Here is a 20,848-nt window from a genome sequence, read left to right as displayed (position 1 = left end):
GTTCGGTTTTCGGTTCGGATTGTGTTTCGGGTTAAGACCGAGGTAAGATTCTACAAACCCATAACCATAGAATTTGTAAAAATGATTTTAGAAACTTAGATCAAACAATAAGTATGTTTAAACAATTATTTAATAAAACTAGTAACAAAATTCGGTTTACGGTTTATAGATATTTACGGTTAAACCGAAGCATAGAATCTTAAAAACCCATAACCATGGAACTTGTAAACATGACCAACAAACTAAAATAAGCAAGATTAATATGTATGAACAAGTTATATAGATGTATATATATTAAGGACACGAACTCCTCCATGAAGCCTTGCCTTATGAGGTCCGAAACCTCACCGACCGGAATCGGAGAAGTAATTACCAAAGGTAAACAAGGAGTGTATATTATATATGTGTTGCACAACCATAAACAAGTATTAATAAGGCTACATAAACTAATTAAGATGAAAGACTAAAAACCTTCAAGAACACTTAAGAAGATAACCTTGAATCTTTGATGGTTGAGAGGGTTTTTTTTTTTTTTTTTGAGTTGTAGCAAGGGAAAATGAAGAGGAAAGGTGGTGTATATATAGGGTAATGTTGGTGGTCAAATATGGGTGTGAGACACAAGAGTTTTCATGCAAAATGGATCAAGACAAAAACACAAAACAACAAAAAATAAATAAATAATAAATAAATAAATAAAAATAAAAATAGGATGTTTTCAAGACCCAACAAGTGTAAAACAATATTGTAACATAAATCTATCATTTTGATTATAACATAAGCTTCGGTTTACAAATCGGGTCGGTTTACATAATAAACAAATACAACAACGAATACAAACAAGATTCGAAATTGATGAATATCACACCGTAATTGAAAAATGATTTTTTGTATATATAAAATTAAATCAAGAAGAGGTGGTGAATTAAGAGAGAAAGAAAGTCTTCAAACAATTTACTGAAGAGGTTTATAAAAGTGTGTGCAAATCTCAATCTCAAAATACCCTTACATGTACTTTATACTGTTATCATATTATTGTTATTGACTTTTACAACATCTTTTTATTTTAGCCATAGATCTAATCTCATCAATGGTTTATATAGAGTTTTTAGAGTTTTCTTTACCTCACTAAGGTTTTTTTTTTTAATATCCATACCCTAGTAAGATTATATTAAAAAGTAGAGTGTGTCTAAAAAGTATAGGAAGTGATCTGTTGCATTGTATTGGGTGATCTAATGGTTAGGATTGAAAGTAAGTTTATTTGTGGACGTGTTATATTTTATACTTGTTTTATAACACTCTAATGTCATAGTCATCTAATGAGTTATATAATATAAGGAAACTATCAATATTTGTGAGTATGATAAAGATAGAGAATTAAATTGGAGATTTTTTAAAAAGGTAGACATTTTTATAAAGAAAATGTGGTATTTGCTAAATTATATGGATACCTATAGAGAATAGGATGTGAATGCCCATGTTTATAATTTCCTTTTATCTTTAACTAAAAAATATATAATTAATTTTTTATCATCAAATAAATTTTTTTTTGAAAGGCCAAAATGTTATAAAAAAAAGCCAAAGAAACGGAAACCTCACGCGAGTAACAAGCAGTCCAACTACAAGACAGATTAAAAAAAAAACAAAACAAGACATTTTTTATTGTCACCAAATAAATGCATTGTCATTTTTTTTATTCTTACATTTTGATATTTATAATATTTTATTCGTAGTGTTCTAACCAGTTACATAGGTTCGTTTTTTCTGACTCAAACATAGGTTATTGACTTAAACTGGTTTCGACCGTTTGATAAAAGCTTATTACGGACCAATGGGCAAACAGAAAGTACAAAGTTTTAAATTATTTATATCTGATATATAAAAAATAATAAAACCTAAAAACAATATATATTTACAATTCGGTCTAGTCCGGTTTTATACGGCCGACTTAGGCATAAACTATATGCTAAATTGTTCATAACGGTTTGAAAATATTGAAACCGGTGGACCAAAAATAACAACAGAAATTTACCGACCACAACCTTACTCTATCTAGATTATCTTTAACACAAGTTTGGTGGTTTATTAGATAGGAGAGGAATCATAGAAAAGCACAAGAGTCATTACAAACCTTAAAGCTCTCAGTAAAATATAATACGAGTGTGGTCAACTTGGATGAGAACCAACTGATTATATGTCCAAGCAAATCATATTTTGGGACTTATAGTCCTCGAATCTAAGTATTCAAACCCCAAACCCAAGTAACTAACTGGCCGAAGTTAATATGTTAAGTTGGTATACGGTACGAGTCTAACAACATGACAATCATAATATGGAACCGAATATTAGATCGTTGTAAACAAAAATGTATCAGATGCTAGAAAGCCAAATGACTTGTACAAAAAGAGTTCTAATGTTCTATTTGTACCTTAAATGATGATTCAGAATGATGCTAAACTCTTTTACAAGGGTTCACGACGATCTACAAGTAGCTGATATTTTAGAATTTAAACATCTTACTTTCTACGCGGTATGTTCATTTTTGTATTAATCAGATGACATAACTTCTAAAGTCTTACATGTATTAATAATATTCATGATTGTGTTATGCATTTCATTTAATGAATTATTGTTATTTCATAATATCTGTTATGTTTGTATGTATGTAGACTCATTATGTGAATGTTGTTTTTGTAAAGATAGGTTTTATTAGATTCCTAAATTGAACATATGTAATTATGTATGGCCTAATTCAGTTTTCAAATCAGACTCCTAAATTGAACAGAAAGCTTTTCTTTTGATCTCAAAATCAATTCCTCACACTTTCTTTTGATGCCACTGCAGATGACTATCCGAGTCTCAGAGAAATCGATTTGTAGAGGGGTAAAACGGTCAATTTACCAAAAGTAATCGAAAGGGTGACGAGTGAATGAGCAATTAAGAGCAAATGGATAATTTTTAACAAATGGACCAAATGTAAAATTTTGGCTTACTACATGAACCACCTTATATATTCTGGTTTTGACTAATAAAAGCTCTAGACATGAGCTCGTTGATTATGCATCTAGGCTCGGGATAGAGAGATTCGACCAATTGAACTAAACAAAAGGCACAATACAACCAGTTTAACTAAAAACATGTTATTCAGTAAACGGTTTCCACATATCAACAACATTACTCTTCCACAAATCCAAATCAGGCAATTTGCCCGTAACCGCAATCGAACTATCATTATCCTTATTCCTACCAAGACTCAAAACACTTACCTCACCCGGAAACACCTTTTCCATCACCTTCAACGTCTCCAACATAATCACCCTCCCATCCCTCCTCGAATCCTCGGGTTCCACACAACTCCCTCCAACATTCACCATAATCCTTCCGCCTTCCCTCAGCTTCCTCTTCTTCTTAATCCACGTATCCGGATCCTGAAGCTCCGGAATCAAACACCCGTTACTAAACAAATCAACCAACAAAAAAGCCTATCCGAGTACTGCCTCTCGAGCTTCGAGAGTCCAAAATATTCCCTCCCGACCGAAACTACAGCCGGGTCAAGCTCCCACCCGTGGACCACGCCTTGCGGGTACAGCTCCAGTATCAATTTGGCAGCCAACCCGGCTCCGAACCCGAGTATTCCTAAGGGCCCAGGAGGTAAAATGGGTGGGAATGTAGCGAACACATCAAAGTAGGTGCCGGTTAATAGTTTTAATAGGAATGAGATGCTGTGAATGTTGCCGGGTTTGTCGAGTAATAAGAGTCGTGAACCGGCAAACGGGTGGTCGGATTTACGGGATACTTCGAGGACTCTGATGAAGTTGTGTCTTGATTTGAATTTGGCTAAGGTTTTGACTTGGTCGGATGGGATTCCGTTGTCGGATTTATGGGATTTTAATGTTGATTGGTTGTGGGATTTAGGTTTCGGGGTGGAGAACTGAATTTGGCGAGGAATTGACGGTTGGATTTGGAGAGAGATTAGACCTGCCGCCTTTGTTGTCTTCCTAGCTTAGTGAACCAACCTTTGATAGTTTGATTGGTTAAGAACAAGGGATGTAAAAACATGCGGAGTCTGAGCGAGACTAGGTTTAAGCTCGACTTGTTTTGACTCGAAAGAGTTCGAATTCGGCTCACGAGTTATTTTTTAGCCTGGGTTCTGCTCGTTATTATTTATTAAATAATTTATATATGTTTATTACTTTTAATATGTGATTTGAGAAAAATTTTAAATGAGTGGAGCTCGGCTGTGAAATGTGAAACTAATACATAGAAATCCAGAATGGTAGCTTAGTAAGGCTTGGCAAGCCCACACAAGCTTTCCATACAAGGCTCTGTCACATCCCAACCTAAGACGGAAATGGTGGGGCGTGATCCGATTGCTCACAGCTCGAAGATACTATCATAATAAAAATGTGACAATATCTATTTAATTATTTAATTTAAAATGTGCACACAATATTCAAATACAACAATACAATTCGAATAAATATATACAATCATTTAAATTCAAGTTTGTCTTCAATATAACCCTAAGGTTTTTTTAAGTGTCCATACTTCAACTTCAAGCAACCTGCATATGCGTAGAAAATGGAGTTTTGTCAACAAACATGTTGAGTGACTTTATCACCAATATTTGACACCAAAAATAATGTTAATATAATAAATAAGCAAAACGTAATAAATGCGGTAATGAAATCAAACCATAAGCAAATAAGTTGTCGATTAAACCATTGCCAAGCGAATCAAGCGTCGATAAATCAACCATGAGCAAATAAATAGAGTAAGACCGTTGCCAAGCAAATCAGGCGGTGGTCAATGAGAACACTCTCGAAGAGGATATGTCAAACGATTGCATACAAAGACAAATAAGCACATAACAAGTAGATTTGATTAATCACACATAATTACACGTTTGCTATTTTGATATATATGTAAAATTATGTATATATATAGCATGATATACGCATATGTCCCCAAAATGTTTTAGAAAACTGAATAAAATAGGGGAATGATAAAACTCACCTTAGATTATTGGCAAGTGAGTATAATTAACTGATAAACGAGTCGTCCAATATGTGTCAAACGAGATTAATGATCAGAACCTGAAACTTTGTGATATGAAACTATAAATAAAAACGAACTTAATGCCGCTGGAATTAATCCAGACGGGTGAGTAGAACTCTAGTTATGTTGAATTAAACGTTTAAGCGAGCTGGTACTGACCAGAATCCGAACAGCGAGTCGGAAATCGTGTTTTGGTAAGTAGCCTTAAAATCACGTTACGAGAATAAAAGTCTTCTGGACCGAACGTTGGATCCGACCAAAAGTGTGAGAAAACGATAAGTCAAAGTTGTTGACTGTTTTACCCTTTATCGGGTTTTAAAGCAATTGACCAGTCAATACCCTTCAATCTCAGAAATTGATTGAAGTTTATCGACTAGGGAATGTTTATGAACGAAAACTCAGTTTACAACTTACCGGGAAAGTGAAAGGATCGATGAGAAACGCAAGTCAAAGATCCTAAAACAAGAAAAGTCAACGAACAAGCCTTGAATCTTTAACGAATATGCAAAAACCGAAGGGTTTGAGGATGATCAGAGGTAGGTGATGGCCGGAGGAGGTGTATTAGGGTTAGATTAAAGTTTACAACAAGAAATTATGATGTGTTTATATAGGAATAGCTAAAACGAACTAATTATAGGCTTTTTGGCCCGTTTAAGCAAGTAAATCATACTTTTATGAATAAATCACTGAATATAATCAAAAGATTTGATCTTGAATGATAAAAAACGAATTTATACTTATGTTTCAGTTATAAGATGGTTTTTTGGTCCTTAATTCTCTCAAACGTGCTTAAAATAAACGATTTCATACCTTAAACGAGTTAGGAAAACGAGATCGAACTTGGATACTGCCCAGACTTCTCACCGTGCTATGCGACCATGAGGGCCTTCCCCGTCGCGCGGCGCCCCAGGGGCATGGAGGAAATGTTTTGGTTTTTGACATATTTAGTCCTTGAAGTTTGATATTTGGCTAATTATTGAACTAATTATAAAAGAAATAAGAAAGACAGAATTACAAATTTTGTCCTTTAAAAAAAGCCAAATTACGGTTCGTGTCCTTTTCTTAGTTTCCTTGCAGGCGGTATCCTTTAAACTTTTTTTTCCTACACGTTATGTCCTTTACGCTAACTGGGTTAGAAAACCTCTGTTAAATCCCATCACGTGAGAAGCATGTGAGGGCATATTGGTCTTTTTGCCTACCCTGCAACTTCTTCTTCTTCTTCATTTTGCAGATCTTATAAAAATAGTCTCTGTGTCCTATCATCGTCTCCCTCAACATGCCACCACCAAAGAATATATCGATACTCAGCCAAGCCCTAAAACCTGACTCAGTTTCATGTTTAAAATTCGTTCTTCATCGTTGTAGTTTGTAAATAAAAACATAGGGCTTTTAATCAGAAAGAAGAGGCGATTCGATTGATATAATACTTACCATGAATAGTGCCCACTTTGATACAGGCGAAGCGTCGCCGGAAAACTTGCGGCGGCGGCAGTGGACTCGGATAACATAAGTGGCCGATTTTGAGAGGGCAAAGGTGACGATTTGAATTCCAATCAGAAGGCCTGACAGGTCGTAACCGCGTCATTTAGGACGCAAGATTCTGCGTTTATTACTTCGAGTAAACATGACAGGTTTTGGTGATGATTTGCAGTCGATTGCATGGTCGACGGAAAACTAAGATGGCTGGAAATTTGGTGCCGGAAAAACGTGATGTGCAGGGGAGAGGGTGGAGGAGTAGATGGTTAAGAAGATGGAGAAGAAGAGTGGGAGGTATGGTGATGAAATTGGGATGGTGGGATCCATTGGTGAAACCCTAGATTGTTAATTGATGAATCTAATTAAGATCTGCAAAATGAAGAAGAAGAAGAGGAAGAAGAAGTTGCAGAGTAGGCAAAAAGACCAATATGCCCTCACATGCTTCTCACGTGATGGGATTTAACAGAGTTTTTCTAACCCAGTTAGCGTAAAGGACATAACGTGTAGGAAAAAAAAGTTTAAAGGATACCGCCTGCAAGGAAACTAAGAAAAGGACACGAACCGTAATTTGGCTTTTTTTAAAGGACAAAATTTGTAATTCTGTCAATAAGAAATAAACATTATCTTAAGTTTGAAGGGTAAAATGTGAGCATTAGAAACTTAAATATTTGATTCTTGATTAATAATAATAATCTAAAATATTCCCGGTTCGGGTTAAACGTTAACGAATACAGGTTTAGAAAATTCGAAATGTTACAGCTCGAGCTCGATAACTAAACGAGCTATATTTGAGGCACAGGCTTGACTCGAGCTCGAAAAAGCTCAACTCGTTCAACTTTGGTTGGCGAGTGACGATAAACTGGTAGGGGATAAAGCTAGGAGTTGATCTTCCACGACGATAAACCGTCAATTTAGTTCCCATTTTATTTATAGCTTTTCTCTTTTTTTCCAGGCTGCATAAGTTAACCCCTAAATCTGATTTTAAACTGATTGTATTTTCTGCATTTGCATATCAAGGACGAATACTTGAAATTGGTCATGTAGGTCTTGCAGGCGTTGCTCAACGGTTCGACGACCATAATTTGTCACCGCCTTTTTTTTTAATTGGTTGATAAAGTGAATGTAGAATGAATACAAGTCGAAACAAACTGTTTCAACTCTGATACGAGATGTTGTAAAATAAGAGTGTCAATCAGGTAGGACAACTGAAATCAGACGAAAGTGATAGATCTAACGTTTGTTTGTGATACATAATCACATCACAAACATAGGGTAGGACAAACTAAAATTGGATTAAGATCCACAATTAGACTCCAAGAACACCATTTATGTGGCCGACTTGAACTAGCATGGAAACAATTACTCACCTCAAAATCCAACATGGAAACAAATCAACAATAAATCACCTCATAATCCAGCCACTTAATCCGCAATTAGACTCGAAGAACACTAATGAGCAAATTCGGTACCGGTATCGATTGGTACCGGTACTGGTACTGAAATCGGTAACGATTTGGTACAATCGGTACCAAAGTTTTGAGTTTCGGGATCAGTACGGTACTGTATTCCTGAATTTTTACCTTCAATACCGGTACCGGTACCAAAATTTTGTGATTTTCGGAATTGGTATTTTCAATGCTGGTACCGGTACGGTACAAGTGGCCATAATTGAATTAGCATGGAAGCAGTCACTCGCTTTACAATCTAACATGGGAACAATAGATCACCTCATAATCCAATGAGAAAATTAACCAAAAGAATATTCATTCATCAAAACTCATCCAACTATTCATTCATTCCATCGTCAGATACATAAGGTAGCGTTTGGTATACAAAAATGAGTGGTGAAATGGAATATAGTCATGAACTATTGTGAGAGAAAGAAAAAAAAGGTGTTTGGTTGGTCAATAAAATGAAATCACCCATTACCATGTCTATTTCATTCCTCCTAAAACATCCCAAATTAATTCCATCCATCTCCTTTTTATATTTTTCATTTCATCTCTCTTTTACACTATATTACCTCCACCATCCTCCCACCACTACCACCCATTGCCCTCTGGCCACCACCACCACCCCGCCACCGCCTCCTCCACCCACCACCATCATCAACCCGCTACCACCTACTAGCGCCGCCCACCACTGTCACTTACTATCGCTTCCGGCCATCACCACCACCACCGTCACTGCCTGCCACCACCACCTATTCACCCATCACTCCTGGATCCCCCCCCCATCGCCACCGTCGTCCACCACCACCACCATTACTGCTTGCCGCCCACCACCACCACTCACTATCATTTTATTTTTTTCAGGCTTTTACTAGCATATCAAACAAGTCAATATAATGGTAATGATTCATTCGATTACCTCGCCCATAATATAATTCCTCGCTATTCCATTCCACCGCCAGTCCATTACCCCATACCAAACATACATTCGACTAATCAGGCTTATACCATTATGCTCACGAGCAGAATCTTAGCTTTAGCCTACCTTCGTGCACCTCCGTTACTCTTTAGGAGGCTTCCAGCCCACGTCCCCCGAATGATCGGTGCCGCGGTTAGGCATCTTTGACGAAAGAGTGGTCTATCAGGATTGGTTGTGTGTCAGCACCTCCAGTGAAAAGAAAATAAAACTACCCAGGTTTAAGGGAATGGAAAGAAATAAAAATAAAACACAAAGAAAATAACCATTACTAGAAGCAAATAAACAAAACTAATGTGATGGTGTGGGACGTGGAAAATGTCATCATGCATTACTATAGCTAATAACTTCATGAATCAAACTGGTTCATTTCCAATCATGACCCATGGATCACAAATCCATTGCTATCATCCTAAAGTTGTAGAAAAGAACGAGCAAGTCAAAACTGCCTTAAAGTAAGGTTTAGACGGCCTGGTCTGAGCGCGGTATCTAGTAATAACGGACAAGGAGTGGTGCATGGAAAGAGTGAAAAGACTTCCTTCACCGAGTGAAAAATGAGTCTAGACTTGTCGCCTAATATCAATACATCACCTGATTCCAACAAAACCCTGTCTAACTTGTTTTCATCTCTAGTATGGCCATACAAGAATTCTGCAGTCTCCAATGGATATGGAAACTACAGGCAGCCCTCTTTGGAGACTATTAGGCTTCGGTGCGGTTCGGTAACGGTATTTTCCCGATTTTTTGTCTTCGGTGCCGTGCCGGTATTGAACCACAAGTTCGTTTTATGAAAAAATAAAACTTACGCGCTGGTTTTTGTTAATTTTTGTAAATAACTTAAAATTGAAAGTAAAAAAAGTGAAATCTATAAGTTTGGTTCGGGTTTTAGTTACATTCAAAACCGAAATGGATCCAAAAGTTTGGTTTTTATGAATACAACTAGTTCTTCCGTTTTTGCTCATTATTGTATATAATTTATAATTAAACGTAAAAAAAATGAGACCTTTAAATTTGGTTAGGTTCGGTTTAGTGGCACGCAAAACTGAAATCGAGCCAAATATAAAAACATACGGTAGATATAAGAAATTCAGTTCTGTACGGTTTGGTTGTATCTACACACAAAACTGAAGCTGAACCAAACGCTTGGTTTTTATGAAAATATAGAACTAAACCATCGATTTTCAACATTTTTATATGTTACTCACATTTCAAAGTTGTCACACCCCGTTAAGGCGGAAGCGTGGGCACGTGACGTCATGTATACCGTAAGCATATGATATTATTGCAAACACAAATTTATATAGGATACCAATTGTTTAAAACGCTTACAAAACATGGGTTAATCAAAATACATAATAAGATTTCAAAACGTATTAAGTGATAACGATGAAATCCTTCAAAAATGGTATCCTACGATGCATGTGGGGTCCCTACTTGTATTCCACGACTTCAGTTTTAACCTGAAAAACATACTCGAAAACGTCAACATAATGTTGGTGAGTTCACAAGTTTTATAGTCGTAATGTAAAATAGTTTTCCAAGAAAACAATAAAAAGGTTTACGTGTTCATAACACGAAAGCATTCTTATTGAAAACGTTAGTAGGAATTCTTTATTCATAAATAGAAATACGTTTTTCATATAAATATCACAGATATTCCAAAGACCATATTTAGAAAGCGTTTTCCCTAATAATGATTAGTAACAGTAATAATTTAGGGGCCATAACATGTAATCGTTTCCCCAAAAACTTCAGTAACAATAGTGATCTTGTGAATAAGTATGATTCAATCCTCGTACATCTAGCTTGGGCTACCAGTATCTTATCATACGAGCCTATATCCAACACCTGACCTATAAATCGAATATGCCAAATACTTGCATGCGCCTTGCTTGATAATGTGTATCGATAACTTTAGTTGCCAACCATGATTAGGGAGTCAGTCCATTAGTCCTATCTGTATAATCTCAGGCTAAGCCGTAGCTAATGGTTAAAGTGTGAATGATCTCTACGATCTCATAGTAAATGATCCTACAATTCCTAAGTGAATGATCTTTCGATCCCAGCATATAATCTTTCGATCCCAGTGAATGATATTTCGATCCCAGTGAATGATCTTTCGATCCCCTAGGGCACTATTAAATAACGTTCACATAATGCGCAGTATTTGTGGTCTTGTGTTCATATAAATAATATATTTCAAGTATCATATGGTCTTGTGATTGTATATAAAAAAATAGGTTTGAGTATGTTTCTCCTCCCGAGTTATAAAAGTAGTAAAAAGCGTAAAAAAAAGGGGTCGTGAACTCACCTCGTGAGTATAGATTCGGTTTAGCTAGGTACTTTGTTTAAGCTTGACTCCTGTAGCCTTTTCGCACCCTAATCGCACAAGGTCAGTTAATTTTAGTTATCGACTTGCAAGTCGATTTATGCTAGTCGCTTTCACCCAACTAATCGTTTTGACTATTTCGTTAATAATGTTTTACACGTTATTTGTTAGGAAACCCGTTGGTGATAAGTTTTTATATAATAAATATTTATATCATCATATAAATATAAGAATACCTTTCACGTAAGTTTCGAATCCACTTAGTTATCGTTTGTCTTAATTAAAAAAAAATGACTCGTTCGTTTGAATGATAAATAAATATAAAAATCATATTCCTTTCTATTTAATATTTTGTTAAGTTACGAGCTATATCTTTAGTAATTCGAAATATGAATATACTTCCGTTCGTAATTTCCAACCAACCTATATATTGTTTTGGATCTTTTAGCTCGTAAAAAAAATATTTTTTTTTACTTGTAAGTAATATCTATTTTGGCGAAATTTATAACATCTAGTTGTTTTAGAACAACCAACTTAAACATTTAAGTTTTCATACTAGCATTTTTCCAACAATACTTCAACTTTACCAAAATAGGTTGAGTCTACCATCGAACAAATTTATTTAGCGGAGTCTCGGATACATTCTGACGTCTTCAAAATATATATTTATATAAATGCATAAGGAAGCCTAATTGACGTCAATGTAACTTTTGGTTGATTATTTTAGTAGATAAACTAACGGGTCACCGTGTATTAGTTTCCAAAAGTACAAGATGACATTATACTAACCAAAATATTGTATACACATATATATGTATATAACTAAAAACCTAGCAAATCATTTGTTTCTTTATCTTTAAGTTGTAATGCTAGTAAGATTTAAGTTTTCTAAATAAAAATTCTATACGTACACATATATTTGTGCTTTAGCAATATTTATTTAACCGAGATGAATTATCCATAAAAAAATTCGTAAGCCACCAAAGTGGGCCTGAGATATCTAGCTAGTACATATTCATAATAAAAGTAAATTATATATCCTTCTTTTGTTCTAAAAATTAAGTGTATTCATTTCATACATTGATCTTTTATAAGTGAGTAAATAGTTAAATGCACCTAAGTTCTATGTATGAATTATAGACAACATAAGTGTTTTTTTATTTTTTAACTCATAATTTATAAACCTTTTTAAACTTAAACCTTAACTCCTATTCACTAAGTTTAAGTATATTTTTTTTAGCATCATTAAACATAATAGTGTGTACCTTGATAGTTGGGTGTTAGAGTACTTAGCATAAACACAACTTTTAAAAAATAAAGATAGATTTAGAGATGAATTTTAGCTCACTTAGTTCTAGGATTAGATTTAGAGAGAAATTAGAGAGTCTTAAGCTTGTAATCCACTCTCACGCTTGTTAAACCTTCTTTACAACTCCCTAATCCATTCCTTGAGCCTTGCATGCAGGAAGATGATGTTGTGTTTAAAGTTAGTATGGGTGTGTGTTTGGTGCTACACATATAAACCGAGGGGAGAGAGAGAGAGAGAGAGAGAGAGAGAGAGTATAGTGACTGTAGAGAAAAAGTGGTGGACGATGAGTGTGGTTCCGGGGCAGCGTTCGCGGTGGCCGCTAGAGGGTGTAGTGGCTGTTGATGGTGACCGATTGATGATGGCGTATTGTGATGGTTTTACGGTGGCGCTACGGTGATGTAGGGAGTGAGAGGAAGGTGACCGTTGATGATAGGGAGTCCGGGGCGGTGGTTCACATTGGTACGGGATGGTGAAGGGGGGTGACATGGCAGTGAGCCGTTGTGGTGGTGTGCTGCTCCCGTGCGGTATTAGGAGGTGGTAAGGGTGGTTTCTATCGGTGAAGGTGGCGGTGGCCGTGATGTAAAATAGAGATAGAGAACTTGAGTAGTTGTGAGAGAATGGGTCTAGTATGTTTTTATCTTGAAACTTGAAGGTGGTGAGTTGATTTTAAGAAGATGGTATGGCTTCTCATATTTACAAATCTAAGGGTGGTTTCAACTCCCTTTTGTGTACCCACTCGTTAACACACTGTGAGCAAGCACATGTTATACCTCATACATACAATACAATACCATGAAGAATACATAAACAGTACACAGAGTAACTAAACTAAACCAAAATTATGGATCATCTTCATTTCATATGTATTTAATACTATACACTTAATTTAATATAATAATAGAGTGATAGACACACACACCTTACCATTTATTCATGTGCTGTTTAAAAACTTAAAAAATGAACGTACCTTTCTCAAACTCAATAACACGCCGTGTTAATACTTGTAGCATAGATGACGTTCCACAAGGTGCCATTGAAGGTTTGCTCGATAAATCCTAATAAATCTCATCTATGTTGTCAAATCCGTTTGAACCAAAAGAGGAAAGAGGTTGATTATTTCCGGCTAATGTGAGGCGGCTGAGCGGCGGTTGAGAACGAGAACATGTTAAGGAAAGAGATGAGAGATGTATTTAGGTAAAAAAATATCTCTTTTCACCTTTTACCTTTTATTTTTACAAAATTACAACTTCCATCCTCTTACTTATAGTTTTTAATTATTAAAACTAACCTAAACTTATTGCATCATAAATAAAGTTATAAAACTATATAAATAAATAGGGAAAAATTAAAATACAAAGTGAGACAATATAAAAAGTGTGAGAATGATTTTTTTTTGCTAAAAAAAGCCTCTATTTTTTAAAAAATATAAATAAAAAACGAAAAAATTAAAAAAAAAATTAAAATATTTTCCTCGTCATTCCCGTTTCCAAGAAAACGACGGAAAGTATGACTTTTAAGTTAAATTATAAGGCAGAAAATTGTGGAGTGTGAATGCTCTAATGTATGGTTTATATAAACAGTGTCGTCTTCTCCAAAGAATTTTTGTTTTCTTTTTCTTTTAACTGTCACGGGAAAAAGTTTGGTTTTAATTCTTCACTTCACAAAAGAATGTGCGTAAACATAGTATAATATTATATAAGTGTTCATTTTGGTATCAAAATGTAGTAGCTCTAAGATTGTGGGGAAATCTGGTCTCATGTAAAAGGGGTGGCATAAGGATGGAAGTCACCAGAGAACATGCATAACTGAGGAGGGAGCCTTATGGAGGTTGGGAAAGAGAGGATGGCGGTGAAGTGAGACGAGGACCAATCTCTGTTATAAAGATAAACATGCCCGAGTCGATGGTGACAAGACATGGTTTGTGGATAGGTACTTTTAAACTAGAAGACAAGCTTGGGATCCTCCTGTCATGTCGCTTTCAAGTACTTATATACTAAAAGACAAATATCGAGTGTTATGTTTGGTGTGTGATGTTTATGAAATGTGTTATGTTTGGTGTGTTGATGTTAATGAATTTTTTTATTAAGCAAAACTAACTAGAACAACTTTGATGCTTTATTTAAAAAATGAGTTTTGAATTAAATAAATTATGACCAGGTATAAAAACATGTTGGAGGATTCTAGAATAATTATGGGTTGAGTATTGGTTAGTTTGGATGATTACAACACGAATTCAGGCCTTAAACGAGCTTAAACGAACCAAAAACGTTAAAAAAATGTTTTTTTTTGCTGAACTTAACCGCGGGTTTATGCGCAGCGGGCTAAGACCAGCCCTACGCGTCACGTGAGGTGGGGGTTCTCGGGCAAACTTTGTATTTTTGGCAATTTTAGTCCCTGTAGTTCATTTTGGGTCGTTTTGAGCACAAAATAAGCGTTTTAAACACCGATAAAGACTTTGGAATGAAACGTTAAGTATGAAACATGATTATAACATAAAATTCTTTGTTTCATTAATATCCATATGATCCAAAAGCCAAAACGGGTCGGGTTTACAATACAAAAACGAGTACAAATGTGAAATGAAAATGGCGAATGTCACAATGATGATAGTGGTGGTGGTGGTGCATGCTTTTTCGGAAATCGTCTCCGAAGACGAAATTCACTTGAAATTCATCTGGTCAGATGAATTTCAAAAAAACACGGATTTCGACGATTTTGGAAAACTCACAGCGAAGACAAATACAGGACCAAATATCACGGAGGAGATGGTTTTCGTGGAGATGATTTCCAGACCAAAAATATCGGCACAGATAGATTTCAAGGAAAAACCATCAATTTGTGTCTGGTGCTTTACACGTGCCAAGGTTTCATTGGGGGCCGAAAACCATCGGCGGAAAACTAAATCTCACGAGGAGATGATTTTCGATGGATTAATATAGGAATTTTTAAAACTTTTGGACTATTTTGAAGTTCTCTTTTCAAATGGCGTATTTTGAGAATTTTTCCTTTAAAAAGGTCCGAATAGCCCTATTATTTTATTAGTATTTATTTCACTTATATATATTAGATGTTTGTGTTTTAGTGACTTCAAGCATAACAAAGTTTACAAACACTGTAGTGAATTTTCTGATCAAAGTTTTCATAAATGTTAGTTTCGTTATATTAGTAGTTCTATTTATTTATTTACGTAATTTAGGGTTAAATTATGCATTAGTTTCTTTTTCATGGCATAAAAAAAGTTGTTATGCCATTTTGTGCTAAGTTGACTAGTTAAAGAAAAGTAATTACATCATATTAGTAATTGTTATAATTTTGTTTTATATTGACCCTCTAGTCGCAAGGTTCTGGTTATGTCACTGGGTTTAACATGACAGGAAGCCTCACCATACACCGATTTAGTTAGTTGGCATCATGCCACTCTTGGTTGAACCTATCTATTAAGTGAAACTTGTGTTGAAGGGAGGAAGAGACTTGATACGTATAAAAATTTTTGGACGAAAACACTAGTTCAACACAAGTTTTATTTTGATCAATTAGTAGGTTCAGTTAAGTTCGATTAAGACATATTTTGTGTATAACCAAGTATGGTGCTAAGTTATTTTTCTAGTTAACCCAAGTTTTTTTCCTAGTTACTTAAAACCCGATTTATACCAACACGAAAAAAACTATGAAATATTTGAGTTAGATTTTGGATCCAACTTTAAAATTTTAAAACCCGAAGAACTTGACCTGAAAAGCTGATTTATACGTAATTTTCCTCTTAACTGTAAAGAGGAAAATTACGCCACCATTTTTGCATGTAAATCAAGAAATTAAATATTAAAATTGTAGAGTAAAAGTTTAAGATAATTAAGTCTTCTTATTCCAACAATTTATTTAGGATAATTAAGATGTTTGTTACATTGATATAGCTGCTGCCTGCTGGTATATAATTCAGTAATTAAGGGTGCAAACCACTCGAGAACATATCGATAAAATCCCGAGCCAGTCTCAAATAAAGCTTGTTTGTTTAGTTATTGAGTCTGAGCTCGAGATATTTATAGTGTATGTTAATAATAAGTTTTCTATCCTTTTGGCTTCTATGTATTAATTTTAACTTTACGCTGCATAGTCGAGCTTTAGCTCGTTTAGGAACACAAGCTCGAGCCAAGCTTAGGCTTGTTAAGGGTTTTCTCAAAATATATAAAAGTAATTTATAATGTATATAAATTAATTAATAAATAATAAACGAGACGAGCCCAAGTTTGAAAAGACAACTTACGAGCCGAGCTTGAGCTTTTCAAAAAGAGTTTCAACGAGCTCAAGCTGAGCTTAGGCTTGTTAAGAGTTTTCTCAAATACATGAACATAATTTATAATGTATATAAATTAATTAATAAATTGTATAAACGAGACATGCCGAAAGCTTGAAAAAACGACTCGCGAGCCTAGCTTGAAAGGAACAATGCTAGAGCTCTCGTTAGTCAAAGTGAGCCAAGCTTGAGCCTAGCGAAGCTCGGGCAGGCTCTGCTGGTTTAGGCCCATACCAGTAATGTATTTGAATATGTAGTGGGTCGAAGATCTTTTCAACATTTATCGGCTTCTCAAAGAGCAAAGATCCTAATGATGGAACCGAGCAAGCTTTGCTGAATGAGCTCTCTGCTTTCAATGATTGCATCAAGACAATGCGAGTAATATAATATCAAACGATTTGTTGAATTCGTTTGCTGATTTTAGTTACATTGTTGTTGAAGGGCCCGTTTATAGATGGTAAGGATGTATCAGCTGCTGACTTGTCGCTTGGTCCGAAGCTGTATCATTTGGAGATTGCTTTGGGTCATTATAAGAATCCCATGAGTAAGTTATCTGTGAACACACACAAACACAGCTAATTAGCATTTGCTAAGCAAGTTAATCAACTAATAATAATAATATGCAACATATGCAACATATCATGCAAAAACTGACGCCGGTGTAAAACACCTGTGTAGCCTATGTTGGCCACTGCACTGCAGCTCAAGTTTCCATTTTATTTTTCTGCATCTAAATCGGCCAATTCTATCTTGAGATTCTCGTACCTGTTTCTAATCAATAACATTAAAACCGAAGTACTAAGACATATAACTAAAATCATAATATTCATCATTTCTACCCAGTTATTTCCAACTCATAATATTTAGGCATCTTACCGACAACACAACTTCTAATTTGCATTATTATAAACAAGCTGTTATTATCGTTTAATTACACTACTAGCATAAGTACAATAAATGGGTCAACATCTCTTACTAACTATATCATTAACATAACATTAATAAACGGATCAATCTCTCTCCCTTATCCTATTAATAACATAGCATCAGCAAACGAGGCGAATTCCCAATTATGCCATACTACTATATTATAATCAATCAACGGGTCAAATTATTATTTAGCGACATCAACATTCACGCACAAGTACTACACAATACTACATAATGTTGTACAAGACAAGCTTATTTATAACGAGTCAAAACAACCCAGACTCATTCTTTTGAAGTCATAAAAATTAAGATACAATCTAAATGGGTCCAAAGGACCCGAATCTACTTCATAAAATTATGATACTCAAAACATAAAAATAAGTCGCATAACTTCTTAAAATAAGCGTACCTTTGCCCATTGGAAACTTGACTACTTCACCAACTTGATTTGTTGAATTCCAAGCTTTAGAATGCCTAGCTTGTTTGAAAGTCAACAAGTAATCATTAGGATACATATATGCAACCTTTGAAATCCAACATTAGTATCCTATTAAAAACAACCCCACTCCCGTATTCGTTTCTCAACAAGATCTAACATATAATCAATTTATTCATTTGACCCGATAGTGCAAATACTTGCATACCTCATATGCAAGTATTTCAGGCACTTTGAATATACCATAATAAACTAATATAACCAACTTAAGCCAACAATGTGCATTAGGTTAAATGCGTCCGAACATCTACTTTTACTTGTTTTTCGAAAACAAATTTGTGTGCAGCATTTGTCTGCGCAGCAGCTGTAATTCACTTATTTGACCACTTAACGACCATATTTTTCTTTGCTCTAAAATTCTGTAGAAACTACATTCAATGGGCTTTTCAACAATACATAGCACACCAAAAACGAACACTCGGTTGATTTTATATGATTTTTAGGAGACTGACAAAAATCTGAGTAACACTGATTAAGACCCTCAATTGGAAGAGATCAGAAGTGTCACCCACACAATTTTGACCAAGTCTTGAACGCACGAATGTTCTAGTTCCTGTAATTGTTATTGTTATGTCGGTTGCTGCATATTATCAGGAACAAACCTTAAAATAATAGCTTGTCAACATAAATTACAAGAAATACACCTTTTAACATGTCACACTCGGGTACAAGTCTAAAACCAATGCGTAATATGTGTAATCCGTCGGGACTAAAGATCGAGCTTTCATTATCCTTAAATACTTCTCTGATTCCTCTAATCTCCCTGCTCGGTAAAGACTAACAATTAACCATTTAAACACCAATGCCCCGGGAGAGAGTTTCCTATATTCCATTTCATAGTAAAGCTTCAAAACTCCCTCAAGATCACCGTGTCTGCCATAACCAGCAATAATATAAGAGTATGTATTTGCATCTGGCATGAATCCTTTATCCACCAAAATAGTCAGCGTCTCGTCAGCTCGACGAACACTTGCGTGCCCATTTAGCCTCTCAACCACTTCATTAAAAGCCAAACAACTTGGAATGAGCCGTTCCGCACCATTTTCTCACAAAAACTCAAGCTTTCTTCCAATTTTCCACCTTTTGCACAACCAACAATCATATGCGTGTAGGTCTCATGATACGCCTGCAAACCCTCGCGTTCCATATCATTAAACAATTCATCCGCATCTTCAATCTTCCCACCCTCACAATACGCACCTATAAACGACGTATGCACAAACGAATTGGCCTTGAAACCTCTCTTAAGCATTTCATCATACACCTTCCACGCATCTTCCAACTCTCCAACCTCTATCCTACCATACACAATCAACGAACAAGAAATGGTGTCAAGTATCATGTTCTTCGTCAACATCCTCTTCAACAAAACCAACCCGTCTTCGACCCTCCCTTCCTCAATCATCCCATGAACCAAACAAGTATTAACAATCACTTTCGGCGTGCATCTCTTCCGATCAATCCTATCTATCATATCAACAAACTTCTTCAACTTCCCTTCTTTACACAAACCATTAACGATAATCTCAACACTCTTTTCATCCGGGTACGTTCTGTTTTCAATCATATGCTCATAAACCCTCCAAACCATATTCGTCTTATCCGATTTTTGAACCACATGTAACAAAATATTATAACTAATCACATTCAATTTGAACCCGTGTTCGCTGACACAAACACACATGTCCATAGCTTCATTAATCATCCTTAACTTAGAACATATTCGTATCAGCAAATCAAACACAAATGGGTCTGAATCAGTAACCTCATAACTATCGATGAACGAACGAATATTGCATTTACCGCGTGTGAGAAGTGATTCGATTAGCGCGGTGGCGTCTTTGATAAGTTTGGCTTTAACCAAAACGTGTATTAGGAGAGTGTAGGTGTGTGTTTGGTGAGTGGTGTTGGTGAAGTGAGAGGACCAGTGGAAGAATGATAAGGCTTTTTTGGCATTTGGTGGGTCTTTGAGCTGAATTACTACTTTGTTGATGATTGATGGGTTATTGAGGTTGAGGAGTTTGAGGTTTTGGTTTAAGGTTTGCCAGTTAATGTTGATTGGGAAAGATTTACAGATGGTGGTGATTGCTGCTGCTGATTTGTCTTCTTCGTCGTTCTCTGCCGTCGTCTGGATGTAATTTAGAAACCAAGCATTGATTGGATGAGTGGGTTTGGTGCTGGGATGGACGATTCGGCGTAAAGCAGCCTTCATCGGTCGAATGTTTGTGAATTTGTCGTATAAAGTTCAGGTTTGACCGAACGAGGATTGTGTTACGAGGTTAATTCGTGTTTATGTTAAGCCCCCGTCTTTTTAACAGCTCACTTTTGTATCCAACTGTCCAAAGTTCAAACAGTTTGGTTTAACAATTTTAACAGTTCAGCCTAGTTTAATCATAATAAATCTCATCAATGTTGTGAAATCCATCCGAATTAAAAAAAAAATTGATTAAAGAAGATGAACCCAAAACTAGAGGTGCACAAAAATACCGGCTTACGAAACCGACCCCAAAACTGAACCGGTTTGAAACCAGAGTG

At 35.6% G+C, this 20,848-nt stretch overlaps 1 protein-coding gene and 2 pseudogenes across 1 annotated transcript; 1 reads left to right on the top strand and 2 right to left on the bottom strand.

Moving 5' to 3' along the window:
- Positions 1-3,137: 3,137 nt before the first annotated feature.
- LOC143601155 (uncharacterized) lies at positions 3,138-13,630 on the bottom strand (annotated as a pseudogene).
- A 1,551-nt stretch (positions 13,631-15,181) lies between these two features.
- On the top strand, positions 15,182-17,466 carry LOC143601063 (glutathione S-transferase DHAR2-like). The gene is made up of 3 exons (XM_077078592.1): positions 15,182-15,441; positions 17,145-17,265; positions 17,329-17,466. The coding sequence occupies exons 1-3, from the start codon at positions 15,182-15,184 to the stop codon at positions 17,464-17,466; spliced, it is 519 nt and encodes a 172-aa protein (XP_076934707.1).
- A 1,491-nt stretch (positions 17,467-18,957) lies between these two features.
- LOC143600971 (uncharacterized) lies at positions 18,958-20,525 on the bottom strand (annotated as a pseudogene).
- Between the last annotated feature and the right edge of the window lie 323 nt (positions 20,526-20,848).

This window comes from Bidens hawaiensis, unplaced genomic scaffold, assembly GCF_021521415.1.
Source record: "Bidens hawaiensis isolate Kalapana, Puna unplaced genomic scaffold, B.hawaiensis_p1.1 tig00000237_1, whole genome shotgun sequence".
In the NCBI taxonomy this organism is placed as follows: domain Eukaryota; kingdom Viridiplantae; phylum Streptophyta; class Magnoliopsida; order Asterales; family Asteraceae; genus Bidens; species Bidens hawaiensis.
Note: the sequence above shows the minus strand (reverse complement) of the source record. Positions and strands in the feature narration are given on the sequence as shown.

Coding starts and splice junctions, on each gene's coding strand:
- LOC143601063 (XM_077078592.1), top strand. CDS start 15,182: ATGGCGAATGTCACAATGATGATAGTGGTGGTGGTGGTGCATGCTTTT. Junction 15,442..17,144: donor AAACCATCAATTTGTGTCTG/GTGCTTTACACG, acceptor TTGAATATGTAG/TGGGTCGAAGATCTTTTCAA. Junction 17,266..17,328: donor ATTGCATCAAGACAATGCGA/GTAATATAATAT, acceptor TTGTTGTTGAAG/GGCCCGTTTATAGATGGTAA.